Below are 25,250 nucleotides of genomic sequence, written 5' to 3' on the forward strand. Positions count from 1 at the left end.
AGATAGCAGAATCCTAGTTTGAAGGATTCTGACCGAGACAAGTCCAGGAGGAAGCATTCTAGCTGGTCCATATGTCTGCCATTGCCAATATTCTAAGCTGATACTTAGATTATCAGAATATTATGCATGTGATACTAATTAAGATGATATTCGTTAATACAGGTAATAACGCATTTGTTTGTTGGCATCATGCGAATCGCTTTCTTTTATTAAATTATTTTCACCTTTATTTAATATATTTTGCATTCATTAAGGTAGTTAGGTAACAAGATGACAGGAACCTTATGCAGCGATGACAGGCCACCTTGGTTTAAAAGGAAGAGCCTTGTGCCTTTCAGGGGCAGGAAAGGATAAGTGCACTGGACACGTACGGACACACGGTGGTAAGAACGTCCCATCTCTTCAACATACAGCATCTTAGAATCCATTGCTTTGTATGAATTCAGGATAGCCTCCAATTACTATATGTTCTTCAAGGAGACACACAACATAAAATATATTTTTTTAAACAAAGGCAGTTTAAATCTATCTCATCAATATATATATATATATATATATTTGTATGCTTATTCAAGAGACCCAGAAAGACGTGGAAATGGAGCTTAAATCATGTTTAATTTCCTGCAGCTTCGTGACTGTATTGATGTTCTCTGTTAGTTCCTTGCTGGCAAGTAATAAATATATATATATATATGTAGAGAGAGACAGAGTAGCCGATTTGGTTCTCTTTTAGCTGGAAGCAGCTGGTGAATCCGTGACAGCACCGGCCATGATTAAGGCCATGCAAGGCTGATCGCTAGGTACCTGCATTAACATACAGATAGTGCACCAAGAATCCAATAGAATTACTAAGCTTCTATCGCGGTAGCTGTTAAAGGCTATTATATATATATATATATATATATATTAATCAATGACTAACCATATGGCCGGCACCAAGAATCCAATAGAAACGAAGGTTTTTGTATGACTTGACGAAACCTTTGGTCTTTTTGTCACTTCCACAGTAGAGTGGTGTTCTTTCTTTCCCCAAGAAATTTGGAAGCCCTTCCCACCTACAGATTTTTTTTAATTTTTAATTAAATGAAGCCTTTTGCTAAATTTCTTTTGGAAAAAGAAGCTGGGAAGAAGAAAAGAAGAGTTACTTGAGCTTCCTGAGCCAGGCTTCAACTCCCTTGGTTGCACAAATGACATCAAGCTACAAGGACCACACACGTTTAATTTTGCCATTATTGTGATCGACCCTAAACGATAGGTATATATGAAGACAAAAAACATCACGTAACATCATTCAGCGGTGTTTATTCAAGAAAACGGGCCCATTCATCCAATTAAATTAATTCGTTGACACATAATTAAGTGGAATTTCCAGCCATCGCCCCCAGGCCTCAATTATGAGAAACACACTACTAAGAGTTGTCTGGAGAGACTTACTTGTCCATTGTACACATTCACGTTCACTCCCTTCGCGAGCAGCTCGTCCACCTGGCAGAATACAATGTGTCAATTATTTTCCAGAAAGGTTTAGGCTGTGATCGATAACGTCATCTAATCTTGTGTAATTCCTAATTTACTACTGACATCGACGCGGTAATCATTATATACAATGAAATCCAATTTTCTGTACATAACCTGCGCATTTTCCAAAAACACGATTTTTTTTTTAAAGAAAAAACTGAATTCGCATTCCATATTGGACGAGGAAACTTCTATAATAGAGCAAATCATCAAAGAGTTTTCTTTTCTTTTCTTTTCTTTTTTTTTTTTTTAAATATTGGAGAACTCACAGATAAAATAAGTCAGGAAGGATTTATGTGCTTATCACAGGTACCTCGGCAATTCTTGGTTTCATGAAATCAACCTCAAAACTATCAAACACAGCATCTGACTGAAATTGCCATCTGTCATCACCACAGTTGCTAGCCGGTCATGGTTTTTAAATTTGATTCCTGGAGCGTGAAATAGCAAGAGACTTAAAACTCACATAACATTATTCGGGATAATCCCCAGCTTTTCCTTGATCTCTCCATTCAACAACTTCACAATCTCTTTATCCCCGCCACTTAATGAAGACAAATATTTGGAGTAGCGTCTGTGTCGGGTTCCTTTGGCTGAGCTTATCCCCGCTGGTGATAAAGATGCTGACTCATCCTCCCAAGAATCTAACAGGAAATTGTAAATATCCTGGAATGAAACCATGTTAACTTCTTCCCCGAAAAAAATAATAGTCTTAACGATAATATTACAAAGCTAACTTGGTTTCGGGGATAAAACGTTGAGTAAAAATTACAGTACCACACTGTTGCTGCTATTAAAAATCTCGGTCTCAAGTTCGCGCCATGAATCAGTTGCATTAACAAAAAGGCCATCCTGGAGTTGCTTCTTGATCTTCTGAGCTATACTGTTAATGGGCTTTGTTAGATAATCGAGAAATTCTTAAAGAATCAGACTATGCTTTTCTCTTAGATTTTTGTTGGATCTAAGAAGATGGAAATAGTAGGAGAAGGACCTGTTGGATCTTCGAAGCCCGTTATCGTCAAGTCGTGAGACGTCTTTGAGCAGGGGACCCCATGAGAACTGCAATGTCAATGAAACAATGAAAATGCGAGTCTCAATATAATGGTGAGCACTGGGCAGAGTATTGATTCAAGCAGATACCACGAAATCTTCAGGTGAGATCCAGCTATTCCCTAATGCCACACCTGCACAAGACATTTCCATTTAGAATCATGTTAACAGATCATTCATCTCATTTATGAAGCTAAAGGGCTTTCAAGGAGGGATGATAACCTCCAAGCTTGACAAACAATTTGCCCGCTTCAATGGCTTTAAGAGCAAATAATCCAAGGGTAACTGCAAACTTTCCACCGTAAGACTCTCCCACAATGTAGAGAGGACTCTTTTGGAGGCTTTCATTCTTGTTGAAAATACCAATCAGCAAAGTAGTCAAGTCAGTGGCTGCTTCCTCATCTGTTTTCACGAGGAGTTCGTTATGCTCCACGTAACTGTACCCAGTTCCAACTGGATTATCCTGTATATTACTCGTCGAAATGAACCAACAATTTAAACAGAAAAGCTAGTAACTATAGTTCTTTCATTATGGCTGGGTTAATTACCACAAACAGGAGATCTGCTTTTCGCAACCATGTGGAATTTCTTGGCTTCAACTTGACGTCTAGAGGTCCAACCTCTTCAAAGTTTCCGTAGCCAATTCCTGAAGCGCCCTGGTTCGACATTCACACAAGCTCAGAAATTTTGGGGGGCGAAGGGACCTCCGTTTTTGTGCATGATCAATTTTATAACGCACACATAATATAAAGACAAAATCTGGGTTTCTCTCTGTTAGTTTGGCCTTCGTTTAGCAATACTCACAGGTCCTCCCTGCAACCAGAGAATGATTGGCCATGGCTTGGATGGATTTTCTACTCGGTAAGGACTTTTGTAAAGCCACCAGAACATGTGGGCTTCTGTGATAACAATCCAAAGAACAATTGAGTGCATCTACAGCATTCTCATGAAAGTTATCTCTTTGAAATATGATAAAATGATTGCAGATTATAGAATTATAAAACATCCAGCTTACTGGATCTGACTTCAACATATCCCCATTCCTCTAATCCATCATGGCCCCTCAAAGCTGCCACTGTTGTTCCAAGAAATGGCAGTCCAAAGACAAGAGAAGTGACGATAAGAGCACGCAGCTTGTCCATGATCGATGCTGAATACAACTGCGGGGCTGAATAGGTGTATAGTATTAGTAATGACAGGTAATTTCAAGTTTTTTTTTTTTTGCAGGAAACAAAATATTTAATACATCAGAGTCGAGTTATATTTGACTAGAAGTTAAATAACAGCGAATTATTTGACAGATAAGCTAAACCAATTGTCAAATTGTCAAAGATAAAGTATAAAGGCAGCACCTCAATTTAGACTTTAAGAAATATATAATTCTTCAACTCTCACATTGCACCAAAAGAAAATCATCACAGATAATTAGTGGATGGGCAAATGGAGATTCAAATCTATATAAGAGTGACCTCAGGGAAGATTAACTTCCATACTGAAATTATGAAAGATGGGCATTAAAAATATCTAAATTAACTACTGAGAAAAATAAAAAAAATGATTATTGAAAATATTAAAGAGAACCATTGAAAAAAAAAAAGAATTTCAACTAAGGGCCATAGTCTATTTATGAAGTTTTATAATTTTAGAGTCTTTAATTATAATTACTATTTCTAGAAGGACCTCAAATGTGATTTTCTCATATTTGGGAGATTTGGAAGGAAAAAAAACGTACAAGAATATGCAACACTATTATTCTCCCACGAGTCTGAGCGGCATCGTGTATGTACGATCATGATGTCATTTGTATCGGTTATAGCGAGGGAAAACAAAAAGAGAAGAGGGGCCAATAGTTGTCTGTTTTATTGTCATCCATGGACTCATGGCTTTAATTTGTGTGGATACTCCTGCAAGTAGCAGAGATAAGCACGGGGGCAGAAAGTTCATAACTCACGTGCGTAAAAGGAGACTGTGGTTGAGATGTGATAACAAAAGCATTGCTAAATGGAATTAGTTCATTTTAGGTGTATGCTTTACGGTACTGCATGGAGATGTGAGTTTATAAGATGGCTCATATTAATGTCGCAATTTTTTGCGGTTGCAATCTACGATGGTAACAAAGATCTGCCGTTGTTTCCTTTTCCATAAATCTGGATGCTCCTGCATTATCCGGTTCGAGATGGGTTTCCCTTTTAATCCCTGTCGTCACATCCATGTCAACATTTACTATTTGGACCGTTCTATCAACTTCTACTTTTATTGCTGCCATCAAGGGTTTTCATCTTTTAAATATCACGCGTTTACTAGCCACAGAATTTATCTCCCATAATGCTGCTGCGTTTAGGGTGAGCAAAACTCAATCAAAACTAAAAATTAAATCAAATCAAATTAAATTTTATCTATTTGATTCAATTTTTTAGTTTTACTTAATTTTCTTTTAATGAAAATTTCAGTTAATTGATTCAATTCGGTTTAAAAATTTTTGAACTAAATAAACTGAACCGACTGAATTATACATATTTTTTATATTTTTAAAAATGTAAATAATTCTCATTTAGATGAGTAAGAAATATTTTTTTTATCACACTTGCAATAGTAGAATTTTTTTTTTGGTTTAATATGATGTTCTAAGTTTTTTATTTCCATAATTTAATTTTTAATGTCATAATATTGAGTCTCATTAATTTTCTTATAAATTATGATATAAGATTATTATTATTTTATTGGGTCTTCAACATCAATGGATAAAAATTGAATAAAAAAATATATGAATAATTAAATTTCATAAATCGAATTGAATCATCAATTTAGTTTTAATTTTGTTAGATCATGTATTTTGATTCGATTCGATCTAAATTTTTCATATAATTCAGTTGATTGGTTTTAAAAAAATTGAAATCAAAATGAACGAATGCCCACCCCTAAGTCTGCATTCAGCTTTCTGTAGTTTCAAAATATAAAGGACGAGGAGGAACACACAAGACATGGCATTTCACAAAATTTCCTCGCATGGCTTGGGTTATTTATTTGCTTGCTGAATCTCCTTTATTTTTGTTGCGAGCTTTCCTGTTCTACAATAGTTATTTTGTGATGAGTTTGTCATAGCACACTTGCTGGCCCCCCTTAAATCCGTCCATGCCCATTTTGTTGCATACACTCCCTCTAGCCTGTGATCCTTCTTATAAAAAACAAGTAACTAATTCATCAGGATTAATAATCAAGACATGCGGTTAAAATTTCTTTCTAAAAATACCCCCAGTTAATTGGTCGGTAGTTTTTTACACATTAATAAATACTCTTTTTAATGAGAGTAAAGAATAATAATAATAATAATTAAAAATACACAAGAAAAGGCATTCCACAAATTTTCCTCCCGAGGGTTGAGTTATTTCAAAGCTTGCCGAGTGCTCAGTATTGTTTTTATTTGCCTGCTGAATCTCCTTTATTTTTGTTGCGAGCTTTCCTGTTTTACATTACTTACTTTGTGGTGAGTTTGTAATGGAGGCCACCATATCCAATGCCACACAGGGTTGATCAGTGGGTACCTGCAGAAGCCAGCAAACAAATAGTAAGACAAAACCGAGAACAAACATTGACACTTCATTTTCTGATTCTCTAAGGACACGCAGCATTGGAGAAGAAAATTTGGCCATGCAGTCCACAACTAAGTGGAATCTCAGGAAGCTCTTAACCGATATCATAAAACGAAATCATGGGATCTGCTGGTGTTTGGCTTTTTATAGCAGCATCACACCCCATTTCCGCCATGGCTTCATTCTGAATTTTTTAGGGTATCAAAGTTTGACAGCATATTGTCACGTTTCGTCATTTTTCACAAGGTCCGGAATGCTCCAGAACCCTCCAGAAGGCTCCCAGCTAACCTTAAGAGTGCTAGAGAGTGCAAGAACATTCTAGAGAAGCCTACACAACTCTAGCCTCAATATTTTAATATTGTCTCTAGATTCTTCCATTAAAATATCTAGATATTTGTCAAGAGAATTCTAGAGAATCAATTGTAACCGTAGGATAGATTTAATCTCCACCGTCCATTAAGGAGGTGGGAACATTCTAGATCCAAGGGGAGGCCTATAAATACCTCACCCCTCCTCATTTGTAAATCATCCTTGAGTTCTCAAAGCTATAGAACTCTCACATTCTCTCTCTACTCTCCTTTGCCTTCAAGCTTTCCCTTTCCTCTTCTTAGCCAAGCATCCTCCTTTCCTACGAGTTAGGCTTACTTAGCAACTTCCCGTGAAGGTTGTCTAAGTGCCGCACGGGTCGAAAGACTAGCCCCGTGACAGTTGGTATCAGAGCCCGGTTCTACCGTTGTGCTTGAAGGAAGGTATTGTACGATGGCAACTGAGGAAGGAAACGTCGTTGGCACGGAAGCACAGGAGCAAGCTCATGCACAACAAGAGCAAGCTCACCCCAGGTCCAAGCGAGAGCGAGGCCGGAGCAGGGCACCCGCAGGTGAGTCCCTTGAACCTCGTGTTGGTAGCTTGGAATCTAACATGGAGGAAGTGAGAACTACTATAGGGGGACTCAACGATCAACTCAACAATCTCCTCCAAGAGAATGCTGAGATAACGCGGGCTGCCAAGTTGATGATTGCAGACCTTAACGATGATTTAGGGGAAGACATTCGTTCCCTCAGACGTGATCTCGCCGATCTCCGCAAATATGTAAGAGATGAGGTACGAGGTCTACGCTCTCAAATGGATGAGATTCGTCATGAATGGGATTCTCATCACTGTGTGAGTAGCCCTATTAGTGGTAGTACTTCAAACGCCACTTCTCAGGGTCTGAAAGTGCCCAAGCCGGCCATGTACAATGGGGCTCGTAGTGCTACAATTGTGGAGAACTTTCTCTTTGGCCTGGAACAGTACTTCGAGGCCATGGGAGTCTCTAACGACTCGATCAGAATCAACAATGCTTCAACTTTTCTCCGGGATGCAGCCCAACTATGGTGGCGCAGAAAGCATGCCGAACGAGAAAAGGGCCTTTGCACTCTCAACACATGGGAGTTGTTCAAGTCAGAACTCCGCAAGCACTTTGTTCCCCACAATGCTGAGACAGAGGCTCGAGGTAAGCTTCGTAGATTGAGACAAACTAGTAGTATTCCTGACTACATCAAAGAGTTTACTACCATCATGCTCGAGATCGAGGACCTGTCCGACAAGGAGGCTCTTTTCTACTTCATGGACGGACTTAAAGACTGGGCGAGAGTAGAACTGGATAGACGCAAAGTGCAAACCCTAGATGAGGTAATTGCTGCTGCCGAGTCTATAATCGACTACTCCACCAAGTCCAAAAAGCCTAATCCTGGTAGCAGTGGAGGAGACAAAGGAGGACAAAAGAAGAATTTTGATCGTAAGGATGGTGGTAGAATCTTTGGTGGGAGTTCTAGACAGGATAAACCACCCTCAATCAGGCGTGATGCCTCAAAGCCACCGAGACCATGCTTCATGTGCGATGGTCCACACTGGACTCGTGACTGCCCCAACCGTAAGGCTATGAATGCCTTGGTTGCTGAGATGAAGGATAACCGGGACAAGGAGCAACAGATCGACCTTGGTTCCCTCCAACATTTGAATTCCTTGACTGGACTCTTTTCTCCATCTAAGAAGGAAGAGAAGGGTCTACTTTATGCTGATCTTGCCATTCAGGGCAAGTTCGCCTCTGCCATGCTCGACACAGGAGCATCCCACAACTTCATGGAGGCTGAAGAAGCTAAGAGATTGGGTATCCAACTCAACAAGGGAGAAGGCACCATCAAGGCAGTGAACTCCCCAGCCAAACAAGTCCTTGGGATTGCCAAGGATGTGAAGGTGAAGATTGGGGACTGGCAAGGTACGTTAGACTTTACTGTTGTCCCTATGGATGATTTCAAAGTTGTATTGGGACTTGCTTTCTTCTGCAAAGCACATGCCTTCTCGATTCCTGAAGCTAAGTCTATGGTGGTCATTGACTCCAACATGATTCGGGTAATCCCCTTGAAACGCTTGGAGAAATCTAACCCTATGATTTCTGCCTTGCAATTCAAGAGGGGTCTCAAGAACTCAGAGGGGTATATTGCCACTATACGTTCATTGGCCGAGGAAGGGGATGACCCAACCAAACCACGGGAAACCTTGCCACCTTGCATCCAAGAGGTGCTACAGGAATACAAGCACGTCATGCCCGATGAGTTGCCCAAGAAACTACCTCCCAGAAGAGAGGTAGACCATCAGATCGAGTTGGAGCCTGGTGCCAAACCACCTGCCTTGACACCTTACCGCATGTCACCTCCAGAACTTGAAGAGTTAAGGAGACAACTGCAAGATCTCCTTGATTCAGGATATATTCAACCATCTAAGGCCCCATATGGTGCTCCAGTCCTTTTCCAGAAGAAGAAGGATGGATCGTTGCGAATGTGCATCGACTACAGGGCCTTGAACAAGATTACCATCAAGAATAAGTACCCGATACCTTTGATCGCCGACTTGTTCGATCAGCTTGGAAAAGCCAGGTACTTCTCTAAGCTTGATCTCCGATCCGGGTACTATCAAGTACGCATCGCCGCAGGTGATGAACCGAAGACAACCTGCGTGACGAGATATAGAGCATTCGAGTTTCTTGTCATGCCCTTTGGACTGACGAATGCCCCGGCAACGTTCTGCACACTCATGAACAAGTTGTTCCACCCTTACTTAGACCAGTTTGTGGTGGTATACTTAGATGACATCGTGGTGTACAGCAAGACTCTTGAAGAGCATGCTCAACACTTGAAGAAAGTCTTCCAGGTACTCTCTGATCATGAACTTTACATTAAGCTGGAAAAATGTTCTTTTGGTAAACAAGAGGTGGACTTCTTGGGGCACAAGATCAAGGATGGAAAGCTCATAATGGACCCAACTAAGGTTCGAGCCATCCAAGAATGGCAGCCTCCCACCAAGGTCCCAGAGTTAAGATCATTCCTTGGTCTGGTGAACTACTATCGGCGGTTCATCAAGGGGTATTCAACTATCACTGCTCCATTAACAGATTTGCTCAAGAAGAATAAGTCTTGGCAATGGTCACAAGATTGCCAAGATGCTTTTGAAAAGCTCAAGCAGATGGTCGCGCAAGAGCCTGTTATGTCCTTGCCCGACTACTCCAAGCCATTTGAGGTACACACCGATGCCTCAGACTTTGCAATAGGAGGCGTGTTAATGCAAGAAAGACACCCTATTGCGTACGAGAGCCGCAAGCTCAATGACACGGAGAGGCGCTACACGGTGCAAGAAAAAGAGATGTCTGCCATTATCCATTGTCTACGAACCTGGCGTCATTACTTACTTGGGAGTAAGTTTACTATTATGACAGACAATGTTGCTACGAGCTACTTCCAAACACAAAAGAAGCTCAGCCCAAAGCAAGCTCGTTGGCAAGATTTTCTTGCTGAGTTTGATTATCGGTTGGAGTACAAGCCAGGCAAAGCGAACGTGGTGGCGGATGCCTTAAGCAGGAAAGCCGAATTAGCCACTCTCTCAGCAAGCATGCCCCAGAATGACTTCCTTGAACGAATCAAGGAAGGTATGTCTCAGGACTCATCTGCAAGCAACTTAGTAAAGCTTGCTACTGAAGGCAAGACTCGAAGATTTTGGGTGAATGATGGAATACTCTACACCATTGGGAACCGAGTCTATGTGTCGAAATGGGGCAACCTTCGAAGGGATGTCCTAAAAGAGTGCCATGATTCCATGTGGGCCGGACATCCAGGTATGGCACGAACACTTGCTCTCGTACAAAATCATTTCTATTGGCCACATATGCAAGATGATGTTGAAGCATATGTGAGAACTTGCTTAGTGTGCCAGCAAGATAAGGTTGAACAACAACATCCTGCTGGTCTGCTCGAACCTTTGCCAGTGGCTGAGAGACCATGGGAGAGTGTCTCCATGGACTTCATAGTTGCTCTCCCTAAGTCTGAAGGATGTGGGAGTATCATGGTGGTGGTTGATAGATTCAGCAAATATGCCACCTTTATACCAGCCCCAACAGATTGCAAGGTCGATGAAGCGGCACGCTTATTTTTCAAGCATGTCGTGAAACTATGGGGGATCCCTCGCAACATCGTGAGTGATCGAGATCCCCGATTCACCGGGAAATTCTGGAGAGAACTTTTCAAGCTCTTGGGGACAGACTTGAACTTCTCAACAAGCTTTCATCCTCAGAGCGATGGACAAACGGAGCGAATCAACGCTTTGTTAGAGCTCTACCTTCGCCACTACGTGAGCGCTCATCAACGAGATTGGGCTAAGTTGCTCGATGTGGCCCAATTCTCTTACAACTTACAGCGAAGTGAGTCGACAGGTAAGAGCCCTTTTGAGATAGTTACCGGACAACAACCTCTAACCCCCAACGCACTTGCCACTCCATACAAGGGAGACAATCCAGCTGCCTATAAGTTTACCAAGGGATGGCAAGAAGAAGCCGACATTACTCGTGCATGCCTGGATAAAGCCTCTCGAAAAATGAAGAAGTGGGCAGACAAGAAGTGGCGCCCCATTGAATTTCAAGTAGGTGACTTGGTCATGGTTAAGTTATTGCCGAATCAATTCAAGACACTACGCAAAGTCCATAAAGGCTTGGTCAGGAGATATGAAGGCCCTTTCCCTATCATCAAACGTGTGGGAAAGGTTGCGTACCAGGTACAACTCCCTCCCAAGCTTAAGATTCATCCTGTCATCCATGTTAGTCTCCTGAAGAAATACTACGGAGATGAAGAAGATCCATCTCGAGGTATCTCTAAGAGAGCACCGACAGCGGTCATCACTGAGTACAACAAAGAGATAGAAGAAATCCTTGCCGACAGGGTGATCAGAAAGAGAGGAGTTCCCAACTATACTGAGTACTTAATCAAGTGGAAGGGTCAACCAGACTTTGAAGCTAGTTGGGAACGTGAAGACCTCCTGTGGCAGTTCACCGACCAAATCCAACGCTACAAGGAGGAAGGCGCGACGAGGGCGTCGCGAAATCAAGTGGGGGAGAATGTCACGTTTCGTCATTTTTCACAAGGTCCGGAATGCTCCAGAACCCTCCAGAAGGCTCCCAGCTAACCTTAAGAGTGCTAGAGAGTGCAAGAACATTCTAGAGAAGCCTATACAACTCTAGCCTCAATATTTTAATATTGTCTCTAGATTCTTCCATTAAAATATCTAGATATTTGTTAAGAGAATTCTAGAGAATCAATTGTAACCGTAGGATAGATTTAATCTCCACCGTCCATTAAGGAGGTGGGAACATTCTAGATCCAAGGGGAGGCCTATAAATACCTCACCCCTCCTCATTTGTAAATCATCCTTGAGTTCTCAAAGCTATAGAACTCTCACATTCTCTCTCTACTCTCCTTTGCCTTCAAGCTTTCCCTTTCCTCTTCTTAGCCAAGCATCCTCCTTTCCTACGAGTTAGGCTTACTTAGCAACTTCCAGTGAAGGTTGTCTAAGTGCCGCACGGGTCGAAAGACTAGCCCCGTGACAATATGCTTGGATGCTTAGAGCGTGTAATCCTATCATGATCTTCATTAATGTAAATGTATTGGAGTAAGTGACGGATTCACAGTGGGGCAAGCAGGGGCACAATTTTTTTTTTTTTCAAAAAATTGTTTCATTTTTACTTGAAAAAAAATGCTAAAACTAACCTTTGCGCCTCCACAATTATATGATTTATCATTTTGGCCCCCCCAGAGAGTCATTTTGGGATCCATCCCCCACGCTTTCGTTAATTAACTTTTCACTTTTTTAAGGAAAAGGAAAAGGTATTTACCTTCATGGAGGGAAGTAATAAAATTATGAGAAACATGAAAAGAAGAACCGTGCATTTATGCTTGTCTGAGAAAAACAACACAAGAAGTATGATGATGTGTACTCACAAAATGGCCGGCACCAAGGATCCAATAAAAGGACAAGTTTTTGTATGACTTGAGAAAGCCTTTAGTACTTTTGTTATTTCCACAGTAAAGAGGTGTTCTGTCTTTGTTCATGAAATTTTGAAGCCCTTCCCACCTACAACAGAGGCGTGAAACTATATTTATCAGAAATAACAAAAAAGTCTCGGGATATTAAATTATGGAGAAAAAGGGAGTTACTTGAGTTTCCTGAGCCATGCTTCAGTCCCCTTAGTGGCACAAATGAGGTCAACCTATGATAATTACAGACAGATTATTTGGCTATAATGAAATAAAAATAATAAAAGATGCTCATTTGATTGAACGTGATTCTGTAGTGAAGGTAAAAACAAGATAGTCACAATTATCAAGTTTTAAAAGACTCTGCTTTCATTGGTTGAGCTCTGCATTATTTCAAAGATAGACAGCATGGACAATAATTAAGGTTGACCATTACATAATGGCACATCTAAATATAAATCCTTTGCTATCATTAATTCTAGTAATATATTAATAGCCAAAGTATTGAGCGGGGAAAATATCTTACTTGTCCGTTGTACACAGTCACATTGACTCCCTTGGCTAGCAACTCATCTACCTGAGCAACTTCAACTTAAACACGTCATATCCCAAGAAAGAGAAAAACGAAAAAAAAAAATTAAACTTTTGAAAATCCAGAGAGTAAAATGCTCAGCTGTAACAATTCTCTGTATTATTTACCTCAGTTCTATTAATTAGAGTAAACTGATGCTTAAGTCAGAGATCCCATATGTTTATCTTCTTACCTCATTAATTCTTGGCTTCATAAAATCGCCTTCCAGGTATGTGAAAACATCACCAGATTGCCCTCCCCATCTGTCAACATGTATGGAATACTTGGGAATAAAGATGGAAACTATTTAAAGCTTGATTTATGGGTTCATCAAAAAGTAAATCAAATCATGTGATATCATATAGTAGATGACAACAAAGACGAATTGATTCCCATAAAGTTGGAATAATGAAGTGAGAAAACAGCAATGGCTTTGCGGGGAAAAATTACTAAAGTAGACTTACGTGACATTCTCAGGAATTATTTTCAACTTCTTCTTTATGACACCATTTAGTAAGGTGTCAAGATCAGCATCCCCACCCGGAGATGCCCTCCTTAAGGTAAGATACTTGGAGTACTGGCCCATTGCTATTTCTCTCGATAATCCCAACTTCATTGCTAATAATGTTGCTGAATCACTTCCCGAATCCAACAGAAAATTGTAAAAGTCCTGAAATTACCCCAAAAAAATCCCGAGACATTTAAGTGAGACATTATCGTATGAACTACTTAAGTAATCGCTAAAAGGTAAACAAGAGAACTTAATTCTACCACATTGTTGCTGCTAGAGCTAATGACGGACTCAAGTTCACTCCACGAGTTAGTTGCATCAACGAATTGGCCATCCTCTAGCTGCTGCTTGATCTTCTGAGCTATACTGTTGTCCAAAATGGTCTTGTTAGATATAATTGAGACGTTGGTATAATCTGTTTCAGAAGATGGAAGGGAATTGAGACACAACAACTTGCCTATTTGATTTTTGCATGCCGTTATCGTCAAGGCGAGAGACATCTTTCAGAAGAGGACCCCACGAGAACTGCAATGTGGGTTTAGGTGAAAAGTTGAAAAACAAGAACTTGAAAAGTAAAACTGACAGCTAAGAAGCGAGAACCATTCAAGTATTTACCACAAAATCTTCAGGGGAGATCCAACTGTCTCCTAATGCCACTCCTGCGGAAAGGACGCAAAGATAGTATCAATGAGCTGATCTCATTCATGTAAAACTGCACAGGGGTCAATTACTTGTATTACCTCCAAGGATAAGCTTCAATGTCTTGGCTTCAATGGCCATTAGTGCGGATAGTGCAAGAGTAACAGCGAATTTCCCACCATAAGACTCTGCTACGATGTACAGAGGACTGCGTTGAAGGCTTTTAGTCTCATTGAATACCTCGATCAACAATGTAGTCAAGTCAGTGGCTGCTTCATCATCTGTTTTAACGAATAACTTTTGATCCTCCACGTAACTATATCCTGTTCCAACTGGATTGTCCTATATTATATTGTAACAGCAAAGCATTCAGTGCTACTAGATAATCAAGGAATTGCTAAAGGGGAAAACAATCTGAAATCATACCACAAACAGGAGATCTGCTTTTCTCAACCAAGTGGAATTCCGGGGCTCCAAATTAGCGTCCAACGGCCCAACCTCCTCGAAATTTCCAATACCAACTCCTGAAGCACCCTGTTCTATGCTTACATTTCTCAGACTCTGGATTCTTCTGCTTGTTTGTTCGGTTTATAGCAAATTAAAGTAATACTTACAGGTCACCCCTGCAACCAGAGGATGATCGGCCATGGCTTGGAGGGATCTTCAACTCTATATGGACTTCTGTAAAGCCACCAGAACATGTGGGCTTCTGTGATAGGACATCCCAAAGTGAAAAAACAAAGCAATCGAACTTTTTCAACAACAGAGATGCAACTTCGCAGCTACGAGTCAAAAAACATATTGTGAAATTACAGAGTTGTAATGGATTTGGCTTACTGGGTCTGACTTGTACGTATCCCCATTCCTCTGATCCGTCTTGAGTTTTCAAGGCTATCACTGGTCCGCCGTGAGATAGCAGAGGAAGACATAGAAGAGTGACAAGAAGAACGCAGTGATTTTCCATTTGAAGGATGGAAGGCAATGGCAGCGAATCTGTAAAATGAACGGCAACAAAGGAGATAGCGAATTAAAAGGAGCAGGTCAAGCATGGGGCACAGCGTTGGCAGTTTGTGCAATGCAAACAACAAAAAGATGAGACTGATTAGAATCTGATTGACGCAGAAGGAACAAATGAGGGGTCAATTAATGGCGTTTCGTTTTCAGGCCGGAGTAGCTTTGCCGGGAAGGTTTTATTTCTAAGCGGCTCTTTCGTAAAATTAAAAAAGCAAAATAAAAGCTGTAGTTACTTTCTTTACGTTACAAAAACCAACACGTGGATTAAAAAAAATCCTTTCTTTGGAATACAATGCGATAGAGACATTACAAGGAAAAGACCGAGAAATGATATGATAGGCTGTTAGTGATTAACAGTATTGAAGTTAAGGATTCATCAACCTATCATGAATATGGGGCATGAAAGTTCTAGGAAGCCAAGTTGTTTAAAAATCATAAATCCTATGAATCTTATTTGATTTGTTTGAAATTCTGTGTAAAGACTAAAGATACAGAGCTAACTTGTAGATGGACCCCAAAAAAAAAAGTACGAGGGAAGATGGGAAAGGAAGCTAGTGACCAGGATGGGGATTGAAAGATGAGGCAGTGTGGTGCTGAAGCTGATAGGTTGCGTGTAGAAAACTTGGTTTGAAGAAAGGGACGTGTCTTGGAAATACTCTGTAGATGTAGTTGATCTGTCTCTCTCCTTCATCTGGTAGCTTTTAGTGATAAGCATAGGAAAAATTATATTTTGATCTCACGGGAGGATGTTTATTACTGTAAAATCTCATAAATCTTATAAAATATTTTTAAATCTTAAATCCTACTGGCAGTTTGATCAAGGGCATTGAATGTAATTTTTTCATAAGTATAATATAATATAACGATGATAATATTATACAGTTGAAAACGCGAACTCGGATGATAGGATGTCAGGGATACTGGGGCCTTGGGTACTGATTTTGTGCGGTTATGTTGAGAGGGATAGGCGTGGTCTCTGTTCTGCACAGTGGGGAAGTGCATATGCCATAGGGTGTGTGGAGAGGTAATTCGTATATGTCGCATTGTGCACTCACTCTTACTTACCCCTCCACTTTTTCCTTTTAACAAAAATCATAATTATGGACATGAAAAAATAACTAATGATGGAAGACACAAAATCTTGAAATTAAATTTAACGACTATAGTTTTTTTACGGTTAAAAAATAGTCTTTTGAATAAAAGATCATTTACATTCACTAAATAATTATGCATTTTAAATAAGTGTGTTTTTAATAAAAAAATTGTTTTTTAAAAATTGTAAAAAAGGACCATGATTCTTAAATTTAATTTTATAATTTGTTATTAGTTTTTTTAGGTTTTTAACTGTAATTTTTCCTTTTTTTGGGGGGCAAGTTGGCATATATTCCACCAAAGGAGGGAACTTCCCATTAAATACCTTCCTCTCCCCATGTGGGTGCGTGCATACACCATTGTCTATTGTATTAAAAACTGTGTTTATTTGGTTGGTTGAATTGTTAAGTATTTGTTTTGATTGATTCAACGATACATTTTGTTTATAGTCAATCTGATCATGCTTCAACAATAATTTCAATTATTAACCTTCAAATTAATATTTTAATTAGTTCAATAACTAATCTGATTTTAAATATCTTAATATATATTGTCTATCCTATTTATAAAGTAACTTCTAAAGAAAATTATCTTTATATGCAATGTTACTATATATCATATGATGGCTTACCATTTTTATCTTCCAATACTTTTATTTATTGATCTCGAAAGTTGTGGATAAAAGTTGATAATAGTAAAAATTAAAAAAAATTGATTTTTTTGAGACAGATTTAATACGTAACAAGGGTGAAAAGCATGAAACACTTTACACGGGTGTGTTTTCATAAACCCGAGAATTCAATTTTTGATAAAAAAATTCAACTGAAGTTTAATGCTGTGCGAGTATGAAACAACAGTTTTAGTCTAGACTAACGCCATTTATAGTCTGCATGAGAATGTTGGTATGAAGGGGGTAAGAGTTAAAGATCTCTCTCTCTCTCTCTCTCTCTCTCTGCGCGTTCATTTAGTATGAAACGAAACTCTATATCTTACTTCACATCTAAATATTTGATACTGAAAATGTTCCAAACAGGGTTGCGTTTGTGTGGGGTTGTTGAACATTCTTAACATTAACTATTGTATTTCTTTTTAGGGCTGATATATATTTTATCTTTAAATTATTTTTGAAAAGTATTTAGTGTCTTCAACCATTTGTTGTAGCAATCTTATATTTAAAATAGTCAACACATATCATATTTGCCCCTGACATTAAATGCATTAATATTAATCGTTAAAGATACTAACTAGAATTTAAATTTGATTGAAAATGACATCTATCATTCAAGTGAATCCAAGTTCATATGCATTTTTCATACATTTTAATTACTTTAAGAGTGAAATTGCTACAATACCAATTATTTATGACATGGGATGCTTCTTTAAGAATAGTTGCAAGGCAAAAATGTACCTAAATTTGGATCTATTTGGTATGATAGGTGTTAAGTTATCTAAGTATGAGTAAACGTAAAATGATATGGAATAAAGTTGGACTTTAGGTTTTGAATTAAAATATGATATCATTCCACTAATTTTGCCCGTCTCTCTCTCTTCCATTTACAGGGGTCGCTCCACATTCCCTACCACTTATGATATTAATTATTATAGATCCTTCTTTTTTATTTTATAAATATATATGTATATATATATATATTAAGTTATTAATTCTGATTTTATTCGATGTGAAACTTCTCACATCAACTTACATTTATGTATATTTGGACAACCTAACAACATATAGCATTTTTTTTTATCAAAATTAATTTTCAATGATTAATGTTGGGATATTTAATGTTAGGACCTCAAGGGCAAATAAACTATATTTTAATTACTTTTGAAGTGAAATTACCATAGCAAATAGTTTATGACATTGAGTGCTTTTTAGATAATAAGCTCAAAGGCAAAAATATATCTTAACCACTTTTTTTTTATTTATACTACAAGACACTCTCAACATGTATCGTGAATTAATATTAATAATTCATTTTTAATTTTGTAAAAGTTGACTTGCTTTTTTTTTTTTTAAATTTCTTTTAGTTCTGATCTTATTCACAACTACTATCCACAATTTCATACATAATTACTTAGTGCTTATTAACCAACACCTAGATACAAGTAAAAATGATATATATACATATATATGTTTAAGAACTACAAAGTATCTTACATCTTGGACGAATTATAACTTACTAAAAATATCTTATGTCATGGATAAAAGGGGTACAGTGCCATTTAAGGCTCCATATGGTATTGGTTGGTCATCGCACGCCCAAATTCTAACATTTATTTCGCTTGCTCTGGAAAATTTATGGCGGCAAAACAGAAACCTCACTAATCATTATTCACATAAAAATCACTGACGGCTGAATAATCGTCCAATGTGATTACTTTACTAGTTGGCTGCGGAACCTAACACGCTATATTTGTGCCTTTCACGTTCTTTGTTCTCTTTATTATTCAAAAATAAAAATTCAATGCATTGCCCCTTTGTTTTTCTTTTTCCTTTTGTGAGAAGGGGATCATTCAGCTTGTCAAATTAAAAGGAAAAGAAAAAGGAAAGCCAGGCGCAGTCTAGAGAATGTGAATTCGCTGCAGCTTAGAAAGGAGAAAGAAATTTAGTACGCAGTTAATGAATGTCTTTTTCTCGGATATGTTTGTATGGTGAAAAATCCAACGGTCATAACAAAACAAGACGGAGATATATATTACATACAAGGGCGACGGCTGTGGTTAATTAGGAGGCTTGTTTATGAATGAGGCACAGTTAAGCAGCGATAAGGGATCCCATGGTGACGTCCAATCAAAGGAGGATATAGCAATTAATCGGTCCTGATAATGCAGAAAGTGGTGAGGACTGGGGAAGCCAATGAGGGTGGGTGGAGATTAGAAACATGTGTTTGGTCATCATTGATTTGCTGTCATTGTCAATCACATGCTTTTGAGAATAATGTTCTCCAACAAAGAATGATGACGTGCTACTTTGTGTTCGGCCCCACGACCCAAAGAAAAGGGCCAGGGTTAATAATAATAAATCGGCTCTGTCTAAATTCAAATGCCAAATTAAAACTCCTTCATGTCTGGCCCTCTGGGAGACAAATAAAGCAATAAACTGATAATCAAAGCCATTCCTGTTTGTATTTGAATATGTTTTTGGGCCTTTGATAAGTTGATGGGTACTTGGACACGAACTTGATCCCGCAACAGGTAGGCCTTCCACCCTCCGCCTCCACTTTCAACCCTTGTCCGGTTGGTGAGAAGTGGCTTTTTTTATAAAAAAAACAGGAACAAAATGGGACCCAGAAAGGAATCCCAAATAAAAATGCAAATGTATTTACCAAAAAAAAAAAAAAGCAAATGTAAGCATGTGTATGATGCAACTAGATCCATTGTAATTCCACAATGCTCCCTTCACGTAACCTCTCTCTGCACCCTAGCCATGCCCACTCCAAGAAAAGAAGCTAATTAACCTGTTAGCTCAGAGTTCAAAGAAGATTAAAAATGCAGGTGATAACACAAGCAAGAATATCCTGCAAGGTCACCAGCCATCATTTGGTTCCAAAGCTACTGAATTGTCTTCTAGTAAACCAACTTTTGCTGATAGACTTAATGATATTGACAAAAAGGAAGAGTCTTCAGATGATGAACATGAGGAAAATGGCAACTCTGAAGATGAAAAGGGTAACGAGAAAGCTTCAGACCTAATGGAACCACACTTATCTACTGTTGAAGACCTAAAGAATAACTGTCCTACTTTTGTGTTCTATAAAAGCTTAGGAAGAGGCTCTACAAAGCACGGAAGAAAGCTGTTACTTGTCATGCTACTAGGTAGGTCCATTGGCTTCAAAGCCCTCGAATCAAGATTGCAATTGATGTGGGTAAAGAAAGGGGTTGTCCATCTCATTAACATTGGCTATGGCTATTGTGTTAGAAATTGTGCCCTAAAGTTAATCATTATATTATGCACTTTGTTATTTAATGAATTTCTTTTTGTTATCATATCAATTGCATGTTCACTATGATAACTGTATCCTTGGACAAACTATAATGATTATCATAAACGTCCATGGTCGGCCATCTATAAGGAATCATAGATGAAACAAGATTAGTATGATTTTGATTAATTATAGAGATATGGATCAAAGTTATAGGCACTTGAAAGAGTACAAGGTGCTGGATCGACCCGCTATGAGAAAGTTGTATGGTACAAGTTATAAGCTTATCTCATGTGCAACCATATCACCAAGCTTTTTGACCTGAGATCATCATGAATTCCTAGATGATGACCATTGAACTTTGACTTAATCAAAAGTCACTTTTGACTAGATGATCATAAAGACTATGATTGAGTTTAGTGATATTCATACAGAGGAATATGAGTGGTCAAGATGGAATTTATTCCTCATATTAAATAAGAGATATTATTGGGCCCCTCAATAAGTAAGACTGAGAAAATATATGGTCATACTATAATGGAAAAGGTTTTTTTTTCATTGCTACAGTCAGTCTACTCAGAGATCGAGAAAATAATGGTCAGATAAAAGAGAATGACAATTTTATGTCTCACACTTGATCGAAATATTGCGTGACAACTTCATATAGACCTACAGGGTCGCACACAAGAGCAGCCTAACTTGAGCTATAATGTCCAAGTTCATTGAATTTGAAATATGTCTAGATTCAATGAATGTAATATAGGATGAATGAATTATATACATATATATATATATATATAAATATTTATTTGATAAATATATATATATATATTTTATATGAAATATAAAATATAAAATATAATTTTGTGTGTGTGTATATATCTTTTTGAAATACGTGTGTGTGTGTGTGTGTTTCTGATATATATATATATACATATACATATATATATGTATATAATATATAAAATTAAATATATAGTATAATATATATATATATATTTGAAATATATATGTATATATATATTGTGTGTGTATATATATAATATAATATGTATATGTGATATCTATATATATATTATATATATTGTGTTATTTAATTTTATATGATAGATTAAATTTAATAACTAACATAATATGAAAGAATATCATATCAATTTTATAGTTGAAATTTATAAGATAAATTTAAATTAGATATGATATTATAGATTTTATTTATGAGATAAATTTAATTTAAATTTTGGTTGGCTTTTCAAGAGGAAGGCAAAAACCCTAATCTATATATAATAAATACAAGGGGACGTGCAAAGAGAGAGTTAGAAAAGTTCTGACGGCCAAATACTTGAAAATCCATGAAATACCTTAGAGAAAGGAAATCAATTTTCAAAGAAGAATGGACGTTGGGAGCGCTAGCATGCTGTTCAAGTTAGAGAGTTGTTCGTATGGATACTGGTGGAGAGAGCAGATCTACATTATCAGCTCCTGAGATTCAAACTTTTGAAGAGAACATGCGTCAAGTTCCAAGAATTAAAATGTAACTCTTCTATCCACCTTGACTTAAAACGAGTTTGTTTGGTCCATATCAAGATAGGAATTTTAAAATTTTAATTTTTTCACTACGCCTCCTTATCCAACATACTATGTGGTCAAGCTCTCCAATAAAAAAGACTATTTCCATGCTCTGACCAGTAGTCCTTGCATGATTTACAATCATTACCTTATAGTTATACCCTAAGAACCTTAATTTAAACCTCAGTGTAACTATTGATAAGGTTGTTGTGTGGGTCAGGGTGCTAAAGGTTTTTCTGGAGTATTATGATAATGAAGCTCTCGCTTTTATTGGCAAATAAATAGGAATGACGATCAAGGTTGACTTGCATACAACTTGCCAAACTTTGAGGACACTTTGCTTGGATTTGTGTTCTCATTAATTCAGGTAAACAACTTATGTCTAGTTTCCATTTAGATAGAGATGATTATTATTCATAATATGAAGATTGAACGTGCTTTGTACAAATTATGGAGTCTATGGCCATAGTGTAGACACCTGTCCTTTAAAAACTTGCCAAAAAGCTCCATAAGGTAATGAAAAAAATAGAGCCTACTCTTATGGTAGCTTTGGTGATGAAAAATGCTAATAAGCCCAATCAAGATGTCTAGGAACAATGGTTTGTAGTACAAAAGTAGCACCAACCTCAAAAAGGAAAAGAGCAAGTTGCAGTGCCTTCACACCTGAGCCCTTTGGTTCACAATTTGGTGTTCTAGGTAAAGAGGTTGCTGCTTAAATAGTAAAGGATAGTAGATCTTCTTTGTCTTTGCCTATGGAAAAAGCATGTTCTAACTAAGAGGCCTTACAGCACAGTCCCAAAATATGGAAGAAAAAGGGAAATAGTGACAATAAAAACAAAAATGTGGATGAAGATATTGACTTAGATGTAATCATTTCATACACCACAATTATACTATAGGTGTAGTGGAACAACAAGCGTACAATGAGAAAGTACAGTAGGTGATAGCATAGAGAAGGGTAAAGAAAAGAGCAAGGAACATGATAGGAAATTATGCAAAGAGTAATGAAGTGCTTATTGCCAGTCTTTCAACCCACGCGGTACTTAGACACTCTTCATTATAAGATGTTAAGTAAGCTTGATTTGTTGAGAAGGAAGATGCTTGGCTACGTTGAGAAATGGAAATCTTGAAAGCAAAGATTGAATGAGAGAGCTTGAAAAATGTGATACTTGTATTGTTTCAAGAACTTAAGGATGGTTACAAATAAGGAGGGATGAAGTATTTATAAATCTCCCTTTAAATCTAGAATATTCCCACCTCCTTAATGGATGGTGGGAAATAATTTGATCCTTTGGTTGATACTATTTTTCTAGAATTCTTTACAAGATATTTATAATAAATATCTAGTTATTTACAAAGAGTTCTCTAAAACCTATATTAAAATAGTTGTGTTAGAGCTATGAAGATTTCTCTAGAATGTCCTTGCATACTTTAGCCTTCTCAAGAAACTTTTGAAGGATTCTAAAACATTTCAGACCCTTTTAACCTCTTGAAAAATCATAGATTGTGACATTGTGCTTACCTTAAAGGAAAGTAATGGTAATGTTAACAATAAGGGACGCCTTAATGAGTCTGACTAGCAACACATCTCAAATTTAATGAATGAATCCCTTTCTTCCATTAACCTAATGGAAAACCTAAAGAAAATTTAGATCTTCAAGATCATAAGGGGCTAAACTTGGTGCCTTCTTCACAAAAAAGCCTAATAACAAGTAATCAATTAATAAGTATAGTAATTCCTTATACCTAATTTTCTACTAGGCTCTAAAGTGTTTCCTACTCCCCCAAATCATTTTTATGATTGATCTCTTTTACTGAAATTTAAGAGGGGCTTATGGAAAAGGCTTCCCTAGAAATGTCAAAACTGTTTTGGATGGGCCTAAGCCCAATCTACTCACAATTGCTAATATGTAGAGTGAAATTGATTATCATCTCCTTATGTTAAAACATCTTAATTGTGACTCTCTCACTCTCAACCTTAGCATCAGTCATTCTGAAGGTATTAACGTCACTTGGAAAAGAAATCTCCTTTAAGTCTCAATCCTTCAAATTAACTGCCGATTCATTTACTTCAGATGCTCTCAAGGCAACTTTGACTTTTTAGCCACGGCTATCTATGCTCTACCCTACTTGAACCATCACAACAATTTATAAGACTAATTGTGTCTCTTAGCCTCCAACATAAATGATCCATGGATATTCTTTGTTGACTTTAATGATATCTCTTTTAGCAATAAATGTGTTAAGGGCTCGGGAGTTTCATATGCTCACTTCTAATAGTTTCAAGATAAAATCCCTACATGTGCTCTTACAAATTTAGGTAGCATAAAACCAAAATTTTCTTAGAAAGGTCATCGTTTAATTAATTTTCTTTAACTTTATGAGAGATTTACTAAGCTCTTGCCAACATCCAATTTCTCCTTCACTTCTTAGATTGCATTGTAAAGGCACTTCCCTGAACCTACTTTCAAATCATAATTCTCTTTTAATTCAAACTAGTAAATGCTTGGATTTGGGCTTTGGCATAATACCTTTTAGATTTGAAACTATATGGCTTTCTTATTATAATTTTAAAAGTTTTCTTAGAGAAAGTTAGGTTGTGAATGACCCTTTATACCTTGATCTTGAAAATTATAAAAATTCTCTCTTGGATTGTCATGAAGAATTCTTTAGTTTTATGGAGTAGAAAGAAGCACATTCTTACTCGGTTGAATGGTATTCAAAAATCCAATTTCTATCCCTTCTCCTATTTCCTCACCAATCTAGATGAGAGGTACAAGTTGATTTAGAAAATATCTTAAAATTGGAAGAAACTAAGTGGTTTCCAAAGGCTTGAACTAAATGGATTACTTAAGGAGATCAAACACTCGCTACTACCACCGACCACTATGAGAAGACAGGGAAATCATATGATTGCCATGATTAAGGTATTTAGATTGATAATGATGATGATTTGCAAAAGTTAGTAACCAATTATTTTAAGGATATGTTTTAACAGAATGACTCTACTGAGGCTAACTTACAGTCCATAAAATTATTTCCCATATATGACTTAATTATTTGTTAGTAACCTTCCTTTGACACTTATAAATAAGGAAATTAAGAAGGCAATCTTTGCCATGGGTCCTCATAAAGCCCTCAGTAATAATAGTTTTGCTCCAATTTTCTTTCAATCTAAATGGGATGTAGTCGAACCTTCTTTTTACTCTTATATTAAAGATGTTTTTGAAGAAAAAGTTAATCTGGCTGATGTAAAGAAGATGTTGATTGCCTTGATCCCTAAAAGGGACAACCCTTTCCTTGTAAACCACTTTCAATCAATTTCACTATGTATTGTGCACTACACATATGTTACTAAGATTTTAAACCATCAATTAGAGGGTTTGATGAATCACTTAATCTCCCCCTTTCAATCTAGCTTCATCCCAGGCCATT

At 37.5% G+C, this 25,250-nt stretch overlaps 2 protein-coding genes across 2 annotated transcripts; both read right to left on the bottom strand.

The window, feature by feature from the left end:
* Window positions 1-479: 479 nt before the first annotated feature.
* Window positions 480-4,362, bottom strand: LOC129316235 (serine carboxypeptidase-like 51). Its single transcript, XM_054960550.1, has 14 exons — window positions 4,301-4,362; window positions 3,584-3,736; window positions 3,373-3,467; window positions 3,117-3,224; window positions 2,791-3,031; window positions 2,659-2,702; window positions 2,510-2,577; window positions 2,296-2,401; window positions 1,985-2,184; window positions 1,832-1,901; window positions 1,435-1,485; window positions 1,146-1,198; window positions 923-1,055; window positions 480-804 (listed from the first exon to the last, which is right to left on the bottom strand). Exons 1-14 carry the CDS (start codon window positions 4,359-4,361, stop codon window positions 730-732), a joined length of 1,458 nt encoding a protein of 485 aa, XP_054816525.1. The 5' UTR covers window position 4,362; the 3' UTR covers window positions 480-729.
* Window positions 4,363-5,475: 1,113 nt separating this feature from the next.
* LOC129316809 (serine carboxypeptidase-like 51) lies at window positions 5,476-14,802 on the bottom strand (the record flags this gene model as incomplete). Its single annotated transcript, XM_054961179.1, has 11 exons — window positions 5,476-6,110; window positions 12,458-12,590; window positions 12,674-12,726; window positions 13,020-13,070; window positions 13,258-13,327; window positions 13,529-13,734; window positions 13,836-13,941; window positions 14,033-14,100; window positions 14,191-14,234; window positions 14,316-14,556; window positions 14,641-14,802. Coding segments are annotated over 11 exons (1,206 nt in total), but the record flags the coding sequence as incomplete, so codon positions are not given.
* Window positions 14,803-25,250: the final 10,448 nt, after the last annotated feature.

The sequence above is a fragment of the Prosopis cineraria genome, unplaced genomic scaffold, assembly GCF_029017545.1.
Source record: "Prosopis cineraria cultivar Desert tree isolate PC_DT_omini unplaced genomic scaffold, ASM2901754v1 PC7, whole genome shotgun sequence".
NCBI classification, from domain to species: domain Eukaryota; kingdom Viridiplantae; phylum Streptophyta; class Magnoliopsida; order Fabales; family Fabaceae; genus Prosopis; species Prosopis cineraria.